The sequence below is a fragment of the Erpetoichthys calabaricus genome, chromosome 12, assembly GCF_900747795.2.
Source record: "Erpetoichthys calabaricus chromosome 12, fErpCal1.3, whole genome shotgun sequence".
Classification (NCBI taxonomy): Eukaryota; Metazoa; Chordata; class Cladistia; order Polypteriformes; family Polypteridae; genus Erpetoichthys; species Erpetoichthys calabaricus.
In genome coordinates this window covers 4,943,209-4,959,674 of record NC_041405.2, presented here as the reverse complement: position 1 = coordinate 4,959,674, position 16,466 = coordinate 4,943,209, and the positions used below count along the sequence as shown (strand labels likewise).

Here is a 16,466-nt window from a genome sequence, read left to right as displayed (position 1 = left end):
TGCTGTGGTCTTCCATCCAGACTCCCAACACGAGCCAGTGATGGCGCATTGGCGATGACAACCCCCCAGTTAATCAATAACCAATGCCAATCAGGTCTGCCCAGTCCGACTCGCGCCACCCTGTTTGAGTGCTGGACCAAAGCTCACTTTGCAGTTGACGTCTCTGCTCAAACATCAGAACTGAGCAAAGCTGAGAACGTGGGACCAGTTTGAGGTTCACCTTGTGTGGGACGTCCACTGTGGCCATCAGGTTACCAGACCTGAGTAAAAGTCCATTTGTTCAGAGCCTGCTGAGAGAATAAGTGCCGGTTGTGAATGGGCTGATGGTGACACTGTGACAGATGTGACACCAAGCGTAGGCCATGACAGGTCTGACGGTGACACTGTGTGTAGGCCGTGACAGTGACACCAAGCATAGGCCATGACAGGGCTGACGGTGACACTGAGTGTAGGCCGTAACACTGGGCACTGGCTGTGACATGTCTGATGGTGACACCGACAGCAGGCCATGATAGGTCTGACAGTGAGACTGAGTGTAGGCTGTGACAAATGTGACACTGAGTGCTGGCCGTAACAGGTCTGATGGTGACGCCGAGCACAGGCCATGATAGGTCTGAGGGTGAGCCTGAGTGTAGGATGTGACACTGAATGCTGGCCTTGACAGGTCTGGTGGTGACACAGAGCGCTGGCCATGACAGATGTGACAGTGACACCGAGTGTGCCAAGATTTGCTCAAAGTTGACGTCCCCTTGAAGCCCCCGTGGGTTTGAATTAACAAAGTAACAGAACTGCGAGAGCCGAAGACCGCGTGGTGCGCAGAAAGTGAAAAAGCACGAGGCCTGACCCCAGCCAAACACCAAAGAGGGGGCTACACTGTGACCACAGCCCAAGCAGGAGGGACCTTCACCTTGAATTTACGAGATTAGGTGGTCTGAGGTCTTAGCCGCTGTGTCCACCTCCAGTGCCCCCCAGCAGGAGTCCTGAGCTGAGCGATGATCCGGATTGGCCCTGCGGCTGAGCTCTCCTCTCCAGGTCAGTTCCTCTAAAGTCTCATGTGGGTGACGAAGCCCCGGCTGCTGTACGTTTTTATTTTGATTTTTTTTTGCTTGGTTCTTTTACTCTGTTGGGTTTGTCACCGATAACTGGGCTTCGCCTGTGGTGACCGGGGTCTTACTGTACCAGAGTGAGGGTCCTGCCTGCATTTCTTCTGCTGCTGTTGTTCCTGAGTGTCTGTCACGTCACTCTTGTGCTTTCCTCACGGTTGCTTACTTTGATTTTCTTAAAGGGTCTTCTGGTCAGACACTGCTGGCCGCTCGCCACCTTCAGTCACTAAGCAGCCATTTGGTTTCCAGAGGCCAGCCGGAGCCTCATAGTCTCACTAAATAAGGGGGGCTTTAATGGCACATTGCTGGTTGTGTGGTCCCTTGCAGAAGCAATGCTTGACAAAGAACGGTGTCATTTGGGGGGGGGGGGGGGGGGGGGGGGGGGTTTGGGCTTCTTTGCATATGACGTTGGGTCTTTGGGTTTTGAAAAGGCTCGTAATGTGGGGACAAAAGAGAAATCCACGATGAGTAGTAAGGGGGGCGAGCGGGAAACGAACAGACCAAGAAAATCTGAACTGAGCGAGTCCACTGAAATGAACCCCCCCGGTTAACTCAAACGTCTTTAATCTTCATAGTTTTTTATAGAACCTGTGCGAGATCTAAATAAATAATTCATACGGTCACCAAAAATCGCCCCCCATGGCAGAGTTTCTTAAACCATAGGTGGCCACCGTTGGGTTGAAAGTTGCCATTACTTTTAATGTGAATGGGTCCTGTACGAGTCATGAAGCGTGTCGTGGTGGGTCGCCGCAGGTCCGTTAAGTAGTCGACCCCCCCGGCAGCAGCAGTTCTCTTGGGGGGGGGTCTCGGACACTAAGAAGGGCGGGATTGGAGCACACGGGGAGAACATGCCGGGGGCACCCAGCACTTGTTGCACCACCGCTGGGCTACCATCACTTAATCTAAGGGTCCAATGTCATGTTCTGTCTCCGGAATTTAAAAAGTGTTTTAAGTACAATTGGTGGGGGGGGGGGTCCATTGATATTTTTTTTCTTTTCTTCCTACAAGTCCCTTTTGCTAAATGTGTTTTAAATGAAGGTCCCGGATGACGAGCAGGTTGAAGTTGGTTTCTTTTCTCTTTAATGATTTTATGCTCGGTGGTCTAACGGCTCTGTGACGTATTTGTTAATCAGGTACTTTTTTATAGTTTTCGGTTTCTGTTATACAGATGGGCTCGTTTTGTTTTCTTGTCCCTGTTTTACTTTTTTAAAAACGTTTTTGTCTAAAATTCAAAACAAGCAGGTGCGACAACTCGGTGGCTGCTGCTTGCTGGTGGGTCGCTTTTGTTGAAATGGTGAAATGGGAGAAGATCCCATAACTAAGTATTCGTAAAGAACAATCCGTTTGATTGAGAGAGTCGCGCAGATTCTTCAGGTGTCCTAAACTCCAGTTTAAGTAGCGCTGGGTCTCCACCGCCCCCGTCCAGAGAGGTGAGGTCGGGGGGACTGGTGCTGATAAACTGGTCCCTGTGTGTGTGTGCGCGCGCCCTGTTGATGGGCTGGCAGCCGTCGCGACTGCTCTGAACACCCCACCATCACCCGCGGAGGCTCCTCTGACTCAAAGGCCGTTTCGATGCTGAGGTGGTGGGGGGGCTTTACCTGACCTGCGTCGTCGCTTAGACCCCTTTCTCTGTTAGGATGTCTTTTGTCATTACCTGACGTTTGTCTTTGCCGTTTTTCTGTTTTGTAAAGCACTGAGCGCGCTTTCCTCGCTGGACTCCGGCCCGTCCATTTTCTTTATTATTTTTGTATTTCAATAGTTGGCCTTTCGTTGTTGGTCAGTTTTTGTCTCGCTATCGCCCCCCGCGTGGGTACAGAGGAGGACACGACGTGCCCAGTTTAGTGTAACTGGATCGACCCAGCAGTGCGCGTTCTTTACAAAGTGTGCCCATTGCTTTAGCGTTCCAGTTCTGAAAGGTGGGCACATTGTTGGAGTTTTTTTCCTTCCCTTTCTCGCTATTGCCCCTTTATGTGCGCACGCGACGAAAGGTGCAATGTTCCCAGTTTAGTGTGCCTAAATCGGCCCTGCAGTGGTGAGCATCTGAGTTCTGAAAGGTGGCCTCCTTATGCGCACGCGCGCCCGTGGTAATCCTAACTCACTTTTTACCTCACCGGAGTTTGTTGTGCTCCCCTCTCTTGGTTACAGCATTCCTCGCTGATTTTATTTATTCTCTGGAAGGTTTTCGAATATTAAGTGGCGTTATTAGTCACCCGTTTTATCACATGACGTGTGTGTTTCGTGCCTCCCGCTGAACAAACCCCGCGAATCCGGCTGCTATAACTGCACTGCGGCCGTTAGGTGGCGCATCTCGTCCGAATTACAGTATACTGTACGTCCTTCTGGATTCTGGGTTGAGCGCCTTTATGGCGGATTATCAATCAGCAAATCTCCTTTGCAGTTCATTATAGCGCCTTGCGTCCTCCTCTTCATATCGCATGCGTATGAAGAACTCTGCTTAGGTGATGACTATTAAAGAAAAAAAAAACCACGCAGCTTTACGGACAAACGCCCACTAGCATTTCTTTTTGTCGTGTGACCCTCAGGTGCCCGTCCGTCTACTTTTTTGGGTGATGACGTCAGCACCTGCGCCTCATCGCTGAGGAATGCACGCGCGAGGGGAGCGGAAGGCGCGGCACGGCGTTCGTTTTGTTTCTTCGTTTTGTAAAGGCGTAAAGCCGTTGGGAGGCGTGCCCGCGTCTACAGCGCGTGCGTGTATGTGTGTATGCGTGCCTACGAGCGCGCGCGCCCCGTGCCCTCCGGCTTGGGACAGGCCGGACCGAGAAAAAAAAAAAAAAAAAAAAGCGCCGTGCCCTCTTTCTCCTTGAGGCGGCTCCAAGCAGGGAGATAAGGAGGTGGGAGGGGAGGATAAGGCGGCGGGGAGGATGAATAAGCCGCAACTCGGCGGGCGGCCCCCAGAAGTTCCCAGGACTTGTGGAGACATCGCGGCGCGACCGGGGACGAGCGGAATCGGAGATCGGCCGTCGCCTGGCGAGGAGGGAGCGCAGTAAGTAAAGATGAGCGCGCCGGCCGTGACAGTGACAATGACGGGGCTCATCCCGGCCTCCGCTGTGCCAGCCGAAACTTAACTGGGGCAGCGGAGGAGGATGCGAGGTTCCCGGTTTAGTGTAACCGAATCTTCCCTCCAGCGCTCGTTCTTTACGAAGTGTACCCGTCGGTGAGCATTTCAGACCTGAAAGGTGGGCCGCTTCGCTTCTATCCTCCTGCAGGATGGCATCCCTGCCACCCGATCGTCTGGTCCTTTTCACTTCTTTCGACCGGCCGGTGCAGTCTAATAATTGGGTGAATGTTCTACATGTACGGGGTGTACCCGTCAACAGGGACTGTCGTGTGAATTTGCAGATAGCGGCGTCTCAGTTAGCCCTCTCGGTGCGGGCGGGCGGGGAGCGTGTGGATTTGGGGTCCCCTTTGAAGCTTCTAATAGAAACAGGAGTTGAGTGCCCCCCTTTTGAGGTTTCGTAGTGGCGACTCGTCTTAAACCGTCCACCACAGATGAGGGGCGGCTGTGTTATATATGATGGGCTTGCGGCTATTGAATAACCGGGCTAGAAAGATCAGGGGGCTAAAGCCTCTGATGCCCCCCACGTGTGATGTCTGTAAGAAATGCTTCCCTTTGTTTTAACGGCTGCGGTTAACGCCACGCCAAAGTCATCCCTACGACTGTCTGTCACAGGAGGAGAACCGCAGTGGACCCGCCGTGTCACACCGCTCAGATTCCGACGGCTGTCACCTGACAAAGTGCGGTGGGCAACGCGACGAAACCCCGACCGCTGTGACGTCAGCGTGAGCCCACGTCATGTAGTCAAAGGCGCTATATAATAAGATCGCAGCCGGTAAGGTTTGCTCCGTTTACTCCGTAGAGTCCGGTGGCAGAACCGAAATGAAAACACCGGGGAGCCATCAAATATGTAACACGTGTGGTGGGGACACTGGAGGGGTGTGGATTCGGCTCTCACTCACTCACACACACTCTCGCAGTTGGGGGGGGGGGGGTTATGGTGTATCTAAAATCCCGATTATTATTATCATCAATGATATTAATGACAATAATACTAATAATTCCGATTAAGCCCTGACATACGAACGTACAGACTCCGGGCAGGGCACCACATTCGGTCCCACCGAGCAGAACACTAAAGGCAGCTGCGCCCACCGCTTTGGTAAATCGTCCACTCACTCAGATGGGCAAAGTTTCTATCGGTGGCTGCGGACAGACGTCAAAAGCCGCACCCCGATAACGTGTTCGACACTCAGAACTGAACGGCGAACTTTCGGTTTGCGCCTGCAGTGTCGCTGCTACAAAAAAACGGAAGCTGCGCTAAATGGCCGAGTTTGTCGCACTGAATGTCGCAGGCCAAGCACGAGCAGGTGAGGTGGGTGAGCCCTGTGTGTGTGTGTGTGTTCAGGTGTCGACTCTGCGATGGACTGGCTGGCGTCCCGTCCGGGTGTTTGTTCCTGCCTTGTGCCTGATGCTTGCTGCTGGGTTCGGCACCACCTTCCCGGGTTTAAAAGATGGATGGCGGTTCGGTTAACTTTAACGGTCCAGTCTGAGAACTGAACTCAGTGGCAGCTCTGAAGGTCCACTGTCGAGTCACAGCACTGACAGGATAAGGTGCCGAATGTCCAGCTTGGTCATTTTCTGCAGTCTCAAAACTGAAATTTAATGGAACTTGGTTGAAGAAACGGCGGTGGGCTGGCGCCCTGCCCGGACTGGGATTGGCTCCAGCAGACCCCCGTGAGCCTGTAGTTAGGATGCAGGGGGTTGGATAATGGATGGATAGTTGAAGAAACCCCCGTTAAAAAATGAACCCCGTTCAAGTGGTGTGCAAGGAACTGCCGCTGTGTGCCGGATATTCGGGTTACGTATAAGGTTCATGGAAATCCAAGCCAGAAGTCCACCTTCCTGCAACTGTCACGTCTTGAAAATCACAATAAATAAATGTCTACAGTGAGTGGGACCCCCCCCAATCCCCCCGGACTGTCCAATGTTGTTTTCCAGTTCCAGACCTGCACACACATTCCAGCTGTCCGGTTTAGTTAGGTAGTCCATGCAGGAAGAAAACCGGAGAATTGTTCCGAACTGCTTAATATGCTTAAAAGGATTGGGGGGTCCACTTCATCTGCTGTCCGGTCCCTATAGCAGCGTTTCTCAACCTTTAAGTATTTGCGACCCAAATTTTCATAACAGTTTTAATCGCGACCCCCTAACGTTTTTTTTGAAAGGAGCCCACTAATACCAATTTGTTCTTTTTTAATTAATGATTTATCAGAGATGCATATTTTATTAGACCTACTTGACTTTTATCGACATTTATCTAACTGTATTTATTTTTCTAGTATCAGAATGTAGTTTAAGTTAATTTGTTTTGGTTTCAATAGATGGATTTTTCATATTTTCGAGTCCTTTTCCTTTTTTCACATTACCGCCCCCCCCCCCCCCAAGAGATTGAGAACCTATGCGCCTAAAGTGAAAGCAAACGCCACACGCGTTATTCCTGCAGGGTGGCGCACTTGTTGCCCTGCTGCCCCCTCAGTGTCCCTCGAGTCTGCATGTTCGCCCCGTGGCTGCGTGCCATTCCTCCCACAGTCCAAAGACATGCAGGTTAGGCGAATTGGCAGCCCCCCCAGGTTGATGGGGTTGGTGGGCTTGTGCTCGCCCTGCAGTGGCCTGGCGTCCTGTCCAGGATTTGTTCCTGCCTTGTGCCTCCTGCGATAGGCTCCAGCCTATTGGATTGCATTGGATTAAGGGGGTTAGAAAATGACGTGACAATGACACGACGACGCCGATTATTCGAGTCATGTGCTTTGAGATGAGACCCCTTATGCTGGGTAAATAAACCGAGCGTCAGAGAATAGCTACCAGAGGGCCATTATGTGTACATTATGTAAGCCCCCTTCAGCCTCAAAGGGGAAATGACTCGTGAGTGGGTGTCCAGTCTCGGAAATGAAACTGAAAGTCCGGCTCAGGGTCCCTGCAACTGAACTTAAAAAAGTGAGTAAAAAAAAAAAAATGAACATTCAAATTTAGTGTCCATTAAGCAGGAGTCGCTATGAGCCGCGGAAAGGCGCTATATAAATATATAATAATATTGTCCCCGATATCCATTTTGCCCCAAACATCCAGTCCCACACGTGAAAGGGTGGACTGAATGTCCAGTTTGCTTACTCTGTCCAGTAAGTTCGGTTCTGCGGTTGGACAATACAAGCCAAAGCTGCGTCAATTGTCCATTGCGCAAAAGAAAGAAAATAAAAGCGGCGCTGAAGGTCCGGTCTGTCAGTATTCACAAACTAATGGCCGGTTGGTCCACTCTCGGGAATTACGGTGTCCAGTTATTCTGCTAATGGAGCTTAAAGGAAGTGCTGGCTCGATTGTCCACTTACAGTATTATTAATAAATGATTTGTTTCATATTTCCTGCAGCTCGGTGCGCAATAACGGAACACGGCGGACGGACAACTCGGGCGGAGCTGCGCGGAGTGGACTTTATTAGCCCAATTTTGACACTTAAACTTGGTGGCCGCCGGGTGACAAGTTAGGGAAAATCCGGCAGAGGGGAGGCGGACTTCCCGATGACCGTCAAGTGCAAATCTACGGATTTGAGATAAGAGAGGAGGAGGAGGAGTGTAGGCGTCACAAAACATCAACGAGACAATCCGAAAAAAGACGAAAAGCGAGCGAGCGAGAAAGGGGGGCGGGGCGAAATAAAAGGGGCGGGGCGAAAAGGTTTACAAGAAAAAAGCCGTCAGAAGCCGCCGACACGTAAGGACGGACGATGAGGCAGCCGCAGTCGGACTCGCCCCGGAGGATTTAAACGGACACCTCGGGCAGCCGGTGAGTAGCCAAGTGTCCGCCACTTCACTCCCAATGCCGCCTTTCGTGTTTCCTTTTGGGCAGTTCGGTTAAACGGCAATGAGACGGCGCGGGCAGCGCTCTCTGGGACTGGACCTCAATGGGGGCTCCGAACTGACCATTTCGGGTTCTGAACGTGTTCTCAATTTACAGTCGAGGGGGGAAAATCTGACCAGTCCTCCTTAATCGGTGGTCTTAAAAAAGTGTTAGTTGGAGAAGATGGACAGTTCTGTGTGCTGTGCTTTAGATAGATAGATAGATAGATAGATACTTTATTAATCCCAATGGGAAATTCACATTCTCCAGCAGCAGCATACTGATACAATAAATAATATTAAATTAAAGAATGATAATAATACAGGTGAAAAAAACAGACAATAACTATGTATAATGTTAAATATTAACGTTTACCCCCCCCCCTGGTGGAATTAAAGAGTCGCATAGTTTGGGGGAGGAACGATCTCCTCAATCTGTCTGTGGAGCAGGACAGTGACAGCAGTCTGTCGCTGAAGCTGCTCTTCTGTATGGAGATGACATTATTTAGTGGATGCAGTGGATTCTCCATAATTGATAGGAGCCTGCTCAGCGCCCGTCGCTCTGCCACTGATGTCAAACTGTCCAGCTCCATGCCAACAATAGAGCTTGCCTTCCTCACCAGTTTGTCCAGGCGTGAGGCGTCTTTCCTCTTAATGCTGCCTCCCCAGCACACCACTGCGTAGAAGAGGGCGCTCGCCACAACTGTTTGATAGAACATCTGCAGCATCTTATTGCAGATGTTGAAGGACGCCAGCCTTCTAAGGAAGTATAACTGGCTCTGTCCTTTCTTGCACAGCGCATCAGTATTGGCAGTCCAGTCTAATTTATCATCCAGCTGCACTCCCAGATATTTATAGGTCTGCACCATCTGCACACAGTCATCTTTGATGATCACTGGGTCTATGAGGGGTCTGGGCCTCCTAAAATCCACCACCAGCTCTTTGGTTTTGCTGGTGTTCAGGTGTAGGTGGTTTGAGTCGCACCATTTAACAAAGTCATTGATTAGGTCCCTATACTCCTCCTCCAGCCCACTCCTGATACAGCCCATGATAGCAGTGTCGTCAGTGAACTTTTGCACGTGGCAGGACTCCGAGTTGTATTGGAAGTCCGATGTATATAGGCTGAACAGGACCGGAGAAAGTACAGTCGCCTGTGGCGCTCCTGTGTTGCTGACCACAATGTCAGACGTGCAGTACCCAAGATGCACATACTGAGGTCTGTCTTTAAGATAGTCCACGATCCATGCCACCAGGTATGAATCTACTCCCATCTCTGTCAGCTTGTCCCTAAGGAGCAGAGGTTGGGATTGTGTTGAAGGCGCTAGAGAAGTCTAGAAACATAATTCTTACAGCACCACTGCCTCTGTCCAAGTGAGAGAGGGATCGGTGTAGCATATAGATGATGGCATCTTCCGCTCCCACCTTCTCCTGATATGCAAACTGCAGAGGGTCAAGGGCGTGTTGGACCTGTGGCCTAAGGTGGTGAAGCAGCAGCCTCTCCATGGTCTTCATCACATGTGATGTCAGAGCAACAGGCCGAAAAGTCATTCAGCTCACTAGGACGTGATACCTTTGGGACTGGGGTGATTACAAGATGTTTTCCAAAGCCTCGGGACTCTCCCCTGTTCCAGGCTCAGGTTGAAGATGCGCTGTAGAGGACCCCCCAGCTCCGATGCACAGACCTTCAGCAGTCGTGGCGATACTCCATCTGGACCCGCTGCTTTGCTGGCACGAAGTCTCCTCAGCTCTCTGCTCACTTGCACTGTTGTAATTGTGGGTGGGGATGTTTTTCCAATGCTGGTATCAGCAGAAGGATGTGTGGAGGGTGCAGTACTCCGAGGTGAGAGTGAGAGTGGGTTAGGGTGGTCAAACCTGTTAAAGAAGTTGTTCATTTGGTTTGCTCCTTCACGTCTCTCTCAATGGTGGTACCCCGCTTCGAGCTGCAGCCAGTGATGATCTTCATCCCATCCCACACTTCCTTCATGCTGTTATTCTGCAACTTCTGCTCCAGCTTTCTCCTGTACTGCTCCCTCGCCGCCCTGAGTTGGACTCGGAGTTCCTTCTGCACGCGCTTGAGCTCATGCTGATCACCGTCTTTAAAAGCCCTTTTCTTCTGGTTCAAAAGGCCCTTGATGTCACTTGTAATCCATGGCTTGTTGTTAGCATAGCAGCGTACTGTTCTTACTGGAACTACAATGTCCATACAGAAGTTGATGTAGTCAGTAGTGCAGTCAACAACTTCCTCAATGTTCTCACTATGAGATCCCTGCAGGATATCCCAGTCTGTAGTTCCAAAAAGTTCTCTCAGAGTATTCTCAGCCTCCGGGGTCCACTTCCTGAATGATCGTGTGGTTACAGGTAGGACTCTCACTTTTGGTTTATAGTGAGGCTGAAGCAGAACCAGGTTATGATCTGCTTTCCCAAGCGCAGGCAGCGGGGTGGCGCTGTATGCGTCTTTAACGTTTGCATACAGTAAATCAATAGTCTTATTTCCCCGGGTGTTACAGTCCACATACTGGGAGAAGGCAGGTAATGTTTTGTCCAGCGTCACATGGTTAAAGTCTCCAGCGATTAGCACAAGCGCCTCAGGGTGCTGCGTTTGTAACTTAGCAACAGTGGAATGGATGATGTCACTCGCTGACTCCATGTCTGCCCGAGGAGGAATGTACACAATAACAACAATGACATGTCCAAACTCTCTGGGCAAATAGTAGGGACGTAAACTTACGGCCAACAGTTCGATATCCCTGCAGCAAGTGGAGATTTTGACGTTAACATGTCCAGAGTGACACCACCGTGTATTAACATAGAGAGCGAGTCCTCCTCCTTTGTGCTTCCCACAGGTACTTGCATCTCTGTCCGCTCTAACTGTGCTAAACCCAGGTAGCTCCACATTAGCATCTGGGATGGTGTTATTTAGCCACGTTTCGCAGAAACACAACAAACTGCATTCTCTGTAGGTCCTGACATTTTTCACCAGCGCAGCCAGTTCGTCGATCTTATTTGAGATTGAGTTTACATTCCCCAGAATCACAGAAGGCACCGAAGGCTTGAAACGCCACTTTCTCGCAAGCCGCTTCTTTTTTAGCTTAGTGCCGGCTCTGCTGCCACGATACCGCCTTCTTACCTCGTCGGGTAAATATGGAACCACACCGGCACTGGCATTTGTTCTCAGCGCCCGAAGTTGAGTACTTGAATAGGCGAGTCTCGGCGTGTTAAAATCCATGCCCACGTTGTAAAAGTAAGTGTGTCCAGGGAACGAATCCACATAAAATAAAGTGGTAGGAGTGATCAATAAATAAAAATAGAAAAATAAAAGTAGAAAAGTACACATACATATACAGTCATACACGGAGCTGCTGAAAAGGCTGCCACTCTCGGCGGCGCCGGATGTATATATATTTAGTCTACAGGTAAACTGTGGAAGTGTAAAGAGAACAAGTCTGGGGCTGCTGGGTGAAATGGTCACTCCCTCCAAAGGGGGTCTCATCGTATTAGGGGCTGTTGATTGGACTCTGGTGTTGTGCTGCCAGCTGTCCTCGTGTGTAGGGTCTGGTCAGGTCAGAAACCATGGCAGGAGGTTCTCAGTAATGCATGGCGAGGTCCAAGCAGGTAACATCTCAGTGAGGTTTGTTTGGGTCCGTCCACCTGCCGAGACGTGGTCAGATACAGGCTACCGCACGTACTGTCCAGTGGTCTGGCATGATGTCCCCTCAGTTCAGGCCAACTCCTCCCCTTTCTGGGCCAATGAGATCCTCACTCTGAAATCTCTTAAGATGTTCCCTCACTGTGGTCCACTATCAGATGTGGTCAGTTGTCCTCTCTTTGGCCTTTCACATTTTCACTGCCTGAGAACTCCTTAGCTAGCTGGAAGCTGGTTTGCACCCAGGCTCAGATTGTCTCCCTTCAGGCGTTACTGGGTTGGGATTCCCCAGTTGTGACACGCCTTTCCTGGATTGGCCAGCCTCATTCCTTGCTTTGTATTTTCTGGGAATTCAGCAGAATCTCCTGCCCGAGGACAGCTTTGAGTTAAAGAATGTTCTGTGTCCTGTGGTGTGGGCCGAGGTCAGGTGGGCAGTAGGGTCAGTACTGGCCAGCCTATAATGTTGTCTTCACGTCAAGGATTCATGAAGCCCTTACACCCACTAAGCGTGGTCAAGTTGGGTATCCAGAGCCTGGACCGCCAGCCACACAGCTTCAGCTCTGACAGCCTGCAACTTGACAATGGCCTGCAGGAATCCGGAAGGGAGAGGCCTCCCACAGTGGCATGCTGGGAACTTGCCAGACCTGTTGAGGCCTGCTGGTCAGGGGCTTTCCAGCTTAGGGGAGCGAAGACAGTTAAGCTACAGCTTCTCGGGGGGGGCGGTGGTGGTGAGGTGTGTGTTCCATCTGAGTCACCCTGTCCTCACGCTCCTCCAGTCACCTCATTGAGGACCTGCTGGCTCAGGTGGGTCTAAGTCGTGTTGTCTGAGCACCTGATCTTCTGTATCCATCCTTCTCGATGTCAGCCCCTCGCTCATCATGACTTTTACACTCGGGCCCACCTGTCTGGTTTTCTTTATCCTGTGTCTGTCCCCTCAGTCAATTTTTAGGTTATATAGTGCCTTTCACAGCACTCACCAGCACACGTCATGGAGTAAGACGGGCTGCTATGACTGGCTAAACATTCTGCATTTCATATAGTGCCTTTCACAGTAAGCATCATCTCAGGTCACTTGAGCAACCATTTAGCCAGACTTGTCAGTCACTTTATAGTTTATATAGCGCCTTTCACATTAATCGCCCTCACAAGTCACTTCTCTGACCATCTAGATAGTTATATCTAGCAGGCTATAGTTCATATAGCACCTTTCACATCAATCACTGGGTGGCACAATGGTAGCGGCCTCGCAGTTAGGAGACCTGGGTTCACTTATTGGGTCCTCCCTGCATGGAGTTTGCATGTTCTCCCCGTGTCTACATGGGTTTCCTCCCACAGTCCAAAGACATGCAGGTGAGGTGCACTGGCAATCCTAAATGGTCAACTAGTGTGTGCTTGGGGTGTGTGTGTGTGTGTGTGCGCCCTGCCCGGGGTTTGTGTCCTGCCTTGCGCCCTGTGTTGGTGGAGACCCCCGTGACCCTGTGTTAGGATATAGCAGGTTGGACGATGACTTGACTGACATCAATCACCATCACAATTCACTGCCCAGACCATTTAGCTAATCTCATCAGTCAGTCTTCATGTCATATAGCGCCTTTCACTGCAATCACATCACGAGCCACTCAGCAGACAATTTATCCAATTGTCCTGTCATATCAGTCTGGTGATCCTCATTACAGGTCTGTCTATTATTGGACATCCATTTTATATAGCGCCTTTCATGGTACTCCCCCCACATTACAAGTCCTGAACTGCAGCAGTCTTATTAATTATTTCCTCTTTATATAGCACCTTTCACTGTGATCCGCAGCACAGGTCACTCCTTTTCTCTAGTTTCACCCACCAGTCTCTTTTATACACGGGTCTTCAAAGTGCCCATCATCAAAAAGCACACCTCTGTCTATTTAATAATAATCATTCTTTACATTTATATAGCGCCTTTCTCACTACTCAAAGTGCTCTCCATGCAGTGGGGGAACCCAGAAAGTGAACCCACAAATCTCCTTATTGCAATGAAGCAGCAGCAGCTTCTGCTCTTGTCCAGTCGCATCAATCGACTTCATGAATATAGTGCCTTTCGAAGAGCTCACTGTCCAATAAAAAAAGGAAATCGCATTTCAGGCCACTTGTCAGTCTATTTGTCCTGTTTTACAGTATATGGTGTCTTTCACAGTCCTCACCAATAAAAAATCTTATGAAAGTTCATTGGGTCAGCCTTATTTGTTTATTTATTACACCGCCTTTCACACCACTCATCATCACACTTCACGCAACAGTCTTCTGATCCGGTTTAATCAGTCTATTTTATATAGCGCCTTTCGCAGAGCACCCATTCAAAAATCTTATAGGATTAGACTGACGGACTATCCGTCAGTTTTACTTGGCACCCTCATCACACTTTACACACGGGCTGGTTTGCATCATTTTATTTTATATAGTGCCTTTCATGGTACTGCCAGTTAAAAAAATAGTTTAGTCTTATCGGTCTATTTTATTAAGCGTCTTTCACCCCACTCTTAGAATATTCCAGTAGTTCAGTCTTAGCAGTCTATTTTATATAGCGCCTTTCACACTATCTATCCTTCATCATGCAACAGTTTATTTGTCCTGTTATCGTGCCTTTCACAGGTCACACATTCAAAGAGCTTATACTCGTTCATCAGTTTAGCCTTATCAGTCTATTTCATATAGCGCCTCTCCCACTGCTCATCATCACACCTCACACAGCCATCCATTGATCCTGTTTTATCACAGTTTATATAGCGCCTTTCACAGTCCACACCTTCAAACTCATACGATGGACTAGACTAACGAACTATTGGTCTATTACAGGGGTGGACAATGTCGGTCCTGGAGGGCCGCAGTGGCTGCAGGTTTTCATTCCAACCCAATTGCTTAACTAGAAACCAATCCTGCCAATCTCAGACCTTAGTTAATTGTATGGCTTGTTAGTCTGCCATGTTAGGTTCTTATATTGTAGATTTGTTCCTCTCCAAGGATATCATTCAAATGATTAGAATGATTATAGCACCTTTCACCCTGATCCTCATCACACTTTTGTATCATTGTGTCCTTTATTCTATATAGTGCCTTTCAAAGTGCTCACCATTAAAAATCTAATGGCGGTCCATTACTTGAGTCTTATCAGTCTGTTTGATAATCGCTCCTCTTCACACTTTGGGATTAATAAAGTATCTATCTATCTAATCCTGCCTACTATACCAAATTCTATCTATTTACAGTGCATCCGGAAAGTATTCACAGCGCATCACAAAAATCTCAAGTAAACTTTTTTCATGTTGTCATTATGGGGTGTTGTGTGTAGAATTCTGAGGAAAAAAATTAATTTAATCCATTTTGGAATAAGGCTGTAACATAACAAAAGGTGGAAAAAGTGATGAAGCACTGGGAATACTTTCCAGATGCACTGTATCTATCTTTACACAGCAGTCCATACTGTATGCTGCATTTCATCACTCTGTTTATGTCTATATAGCGCCTTTCACAGAGGCCGTCATTGATGTGTTTGATCTTTTCAGTCAAGTTGATATAGCGCCTTTCACAGGGAGCCAGTCTGTTAATCAGCTCTCTTGGGATTTCATCCCACAAGTCTTTCTGTGTTCAGACCAAAGATGTGTGTATTTATTTATTTACTTATTTAGCTATTTATTTATTTATTTAAAGAGCTTTGTAACAAGTCCAACTTCCCCCTGGTGACCAAGTCCTGTCTGTCCAGCTATGCGATCCTGCCAACTACGCTACTCTATCTATCTATCTTTCATATAGTGCCTTTCACACCTATCTATCTATCTGCATGGCTTAGCAGTTAAAGTCAGAGGGTTGCCAGTTCAATCCCTTCTCCAATGGGGGGTCTCTTGAACCTGCACTTGTAATATAGCGCTGCTCCTCTGGGTGGTCTCCACTATATAACAAAAGGCGTGTTTGTAAAAGTCTGCTTCTCTTTCTCTCCCAGTACTCCTCCCTGCCTACGCTTTCAATGGCACATCCAAACATGGGTGGACATCGGGACAGCAAAGAGACGACACCCCTGAACGGGGACGAGGCCACTCCGTCCGTGTCAAGGTGCCACAATGACTACCGCAAGCTGTCCATCGTCAGCATCATCTGTGGCCTCTCCTGTGTGGGCATCATGGCCCTCATCAACTCAGTCAAGGTCAGTCTCTGTCTGTTATGGCCTGTACTGCAGTGTCCAGTCGGTTTAGTGGGTGGATGAAGCGGGCAGCTGGGTCACTCCAATCTGCCACCATCTATGGTCAGCGCAGATCAAGAGGCTTAAACAGCTGGGGGGATTAGAAGTGTGCCTCTCATGGTACATGGACGTCTGGGTCATTCCGGTCTGGTCACTCACCTTGTCCTCTGACTTTTATTTCAGGCTCAGGAGAAGCGGACGTCAGACCCTGAACTGGCCGAGCAGTGTGCGCTCAAGGCCCGCAAGTTCAGCATACTGGCCATCCTGCTGTGGGTGGCCATTCTGGTGCTGGTCCCTACTCTGATGACTCTGGTGTCCTACCTTTTAACTTTCATCGACTGACCAGTCGCTGTTGAAGAACGCGGACCACCTGAGCGTCACACATGGACAGTGGGCTCTTGCACAACTTTTGTACATTATTTATCCTGTAAATAAGCACTTTTTTCTAGATTTGTGTATTTTATCACATTTTTTTTAATTGTAAGTAAAAAAAATATTCTGGAAAGTTTATAAAAAAGTAATTTAAAAACACACAGTCTCTGGCTGGGATGGGTCTTGGAAGCAAAGCAAAAAAAAGAAAAAAGTCCTTTTTTGCCGACCACCAGAGTGTG

General features: G+C 49.1%; 1 protein-coding gene across 2 annotated transcripts; it reads left to right on the top strand.

Annotated features, from left to right (window-relative positions):
* Window positions 1-3,850: 3,850 nt before the first annotated feature.
* Window positions 3,851-16,206, top strand: LOC114661758 (transmembrane protein 265-like). Of its 2 annotated transcripts, none has more exons than XM_051934732.1 (3): window positions 3,851-4,107; window positions 15,619-15,819; window positions 16,039-16,206. In XM_051934732.1, the coding sequence occupies exons 2-3, from the start codon at window positions 15,643-15,645 to the stop codon at window positions 16,195-16,197; spliced, it is 336 nt and encodes a 111-aa protein (XP_051790692.1). In that variant the 5' UTR covers window positions 3,851-4,107; window positions 15,619-15,642; the 3' UTR covers window positions 16,198-16,206. The 2 variants fall into 2 exon arrangements, with proteins under 2 accessions (XP_051790692.1, XP_028670780.1); XM_028814947.2 differs by lacking the exon at window positions 3,851-4,107 and adding an exon at window positions 7,799-7,952.
* Window positions 16,207-16,466: the final 260 nt, after the last annotated feature.

What these genes read in the sequence shown, in the direction of transcription:
- LOC114661758 (XM_051934732.1), top strand. Translation starts at nt 15,643, where the DNA reads ATGGCACATCCAAACATGGGTGGACATCGGGACAGCAAAGAGACGACA. An exon ending in CCCTCATCAACTCAGTCAAG is followed by an intron (nt 15,820 to 16,038) that starts GTCAGTCTCTGT and finishes CTTTTATTTCAG; the next exon opens with GCTCAGGAGAAGCGGACGTC.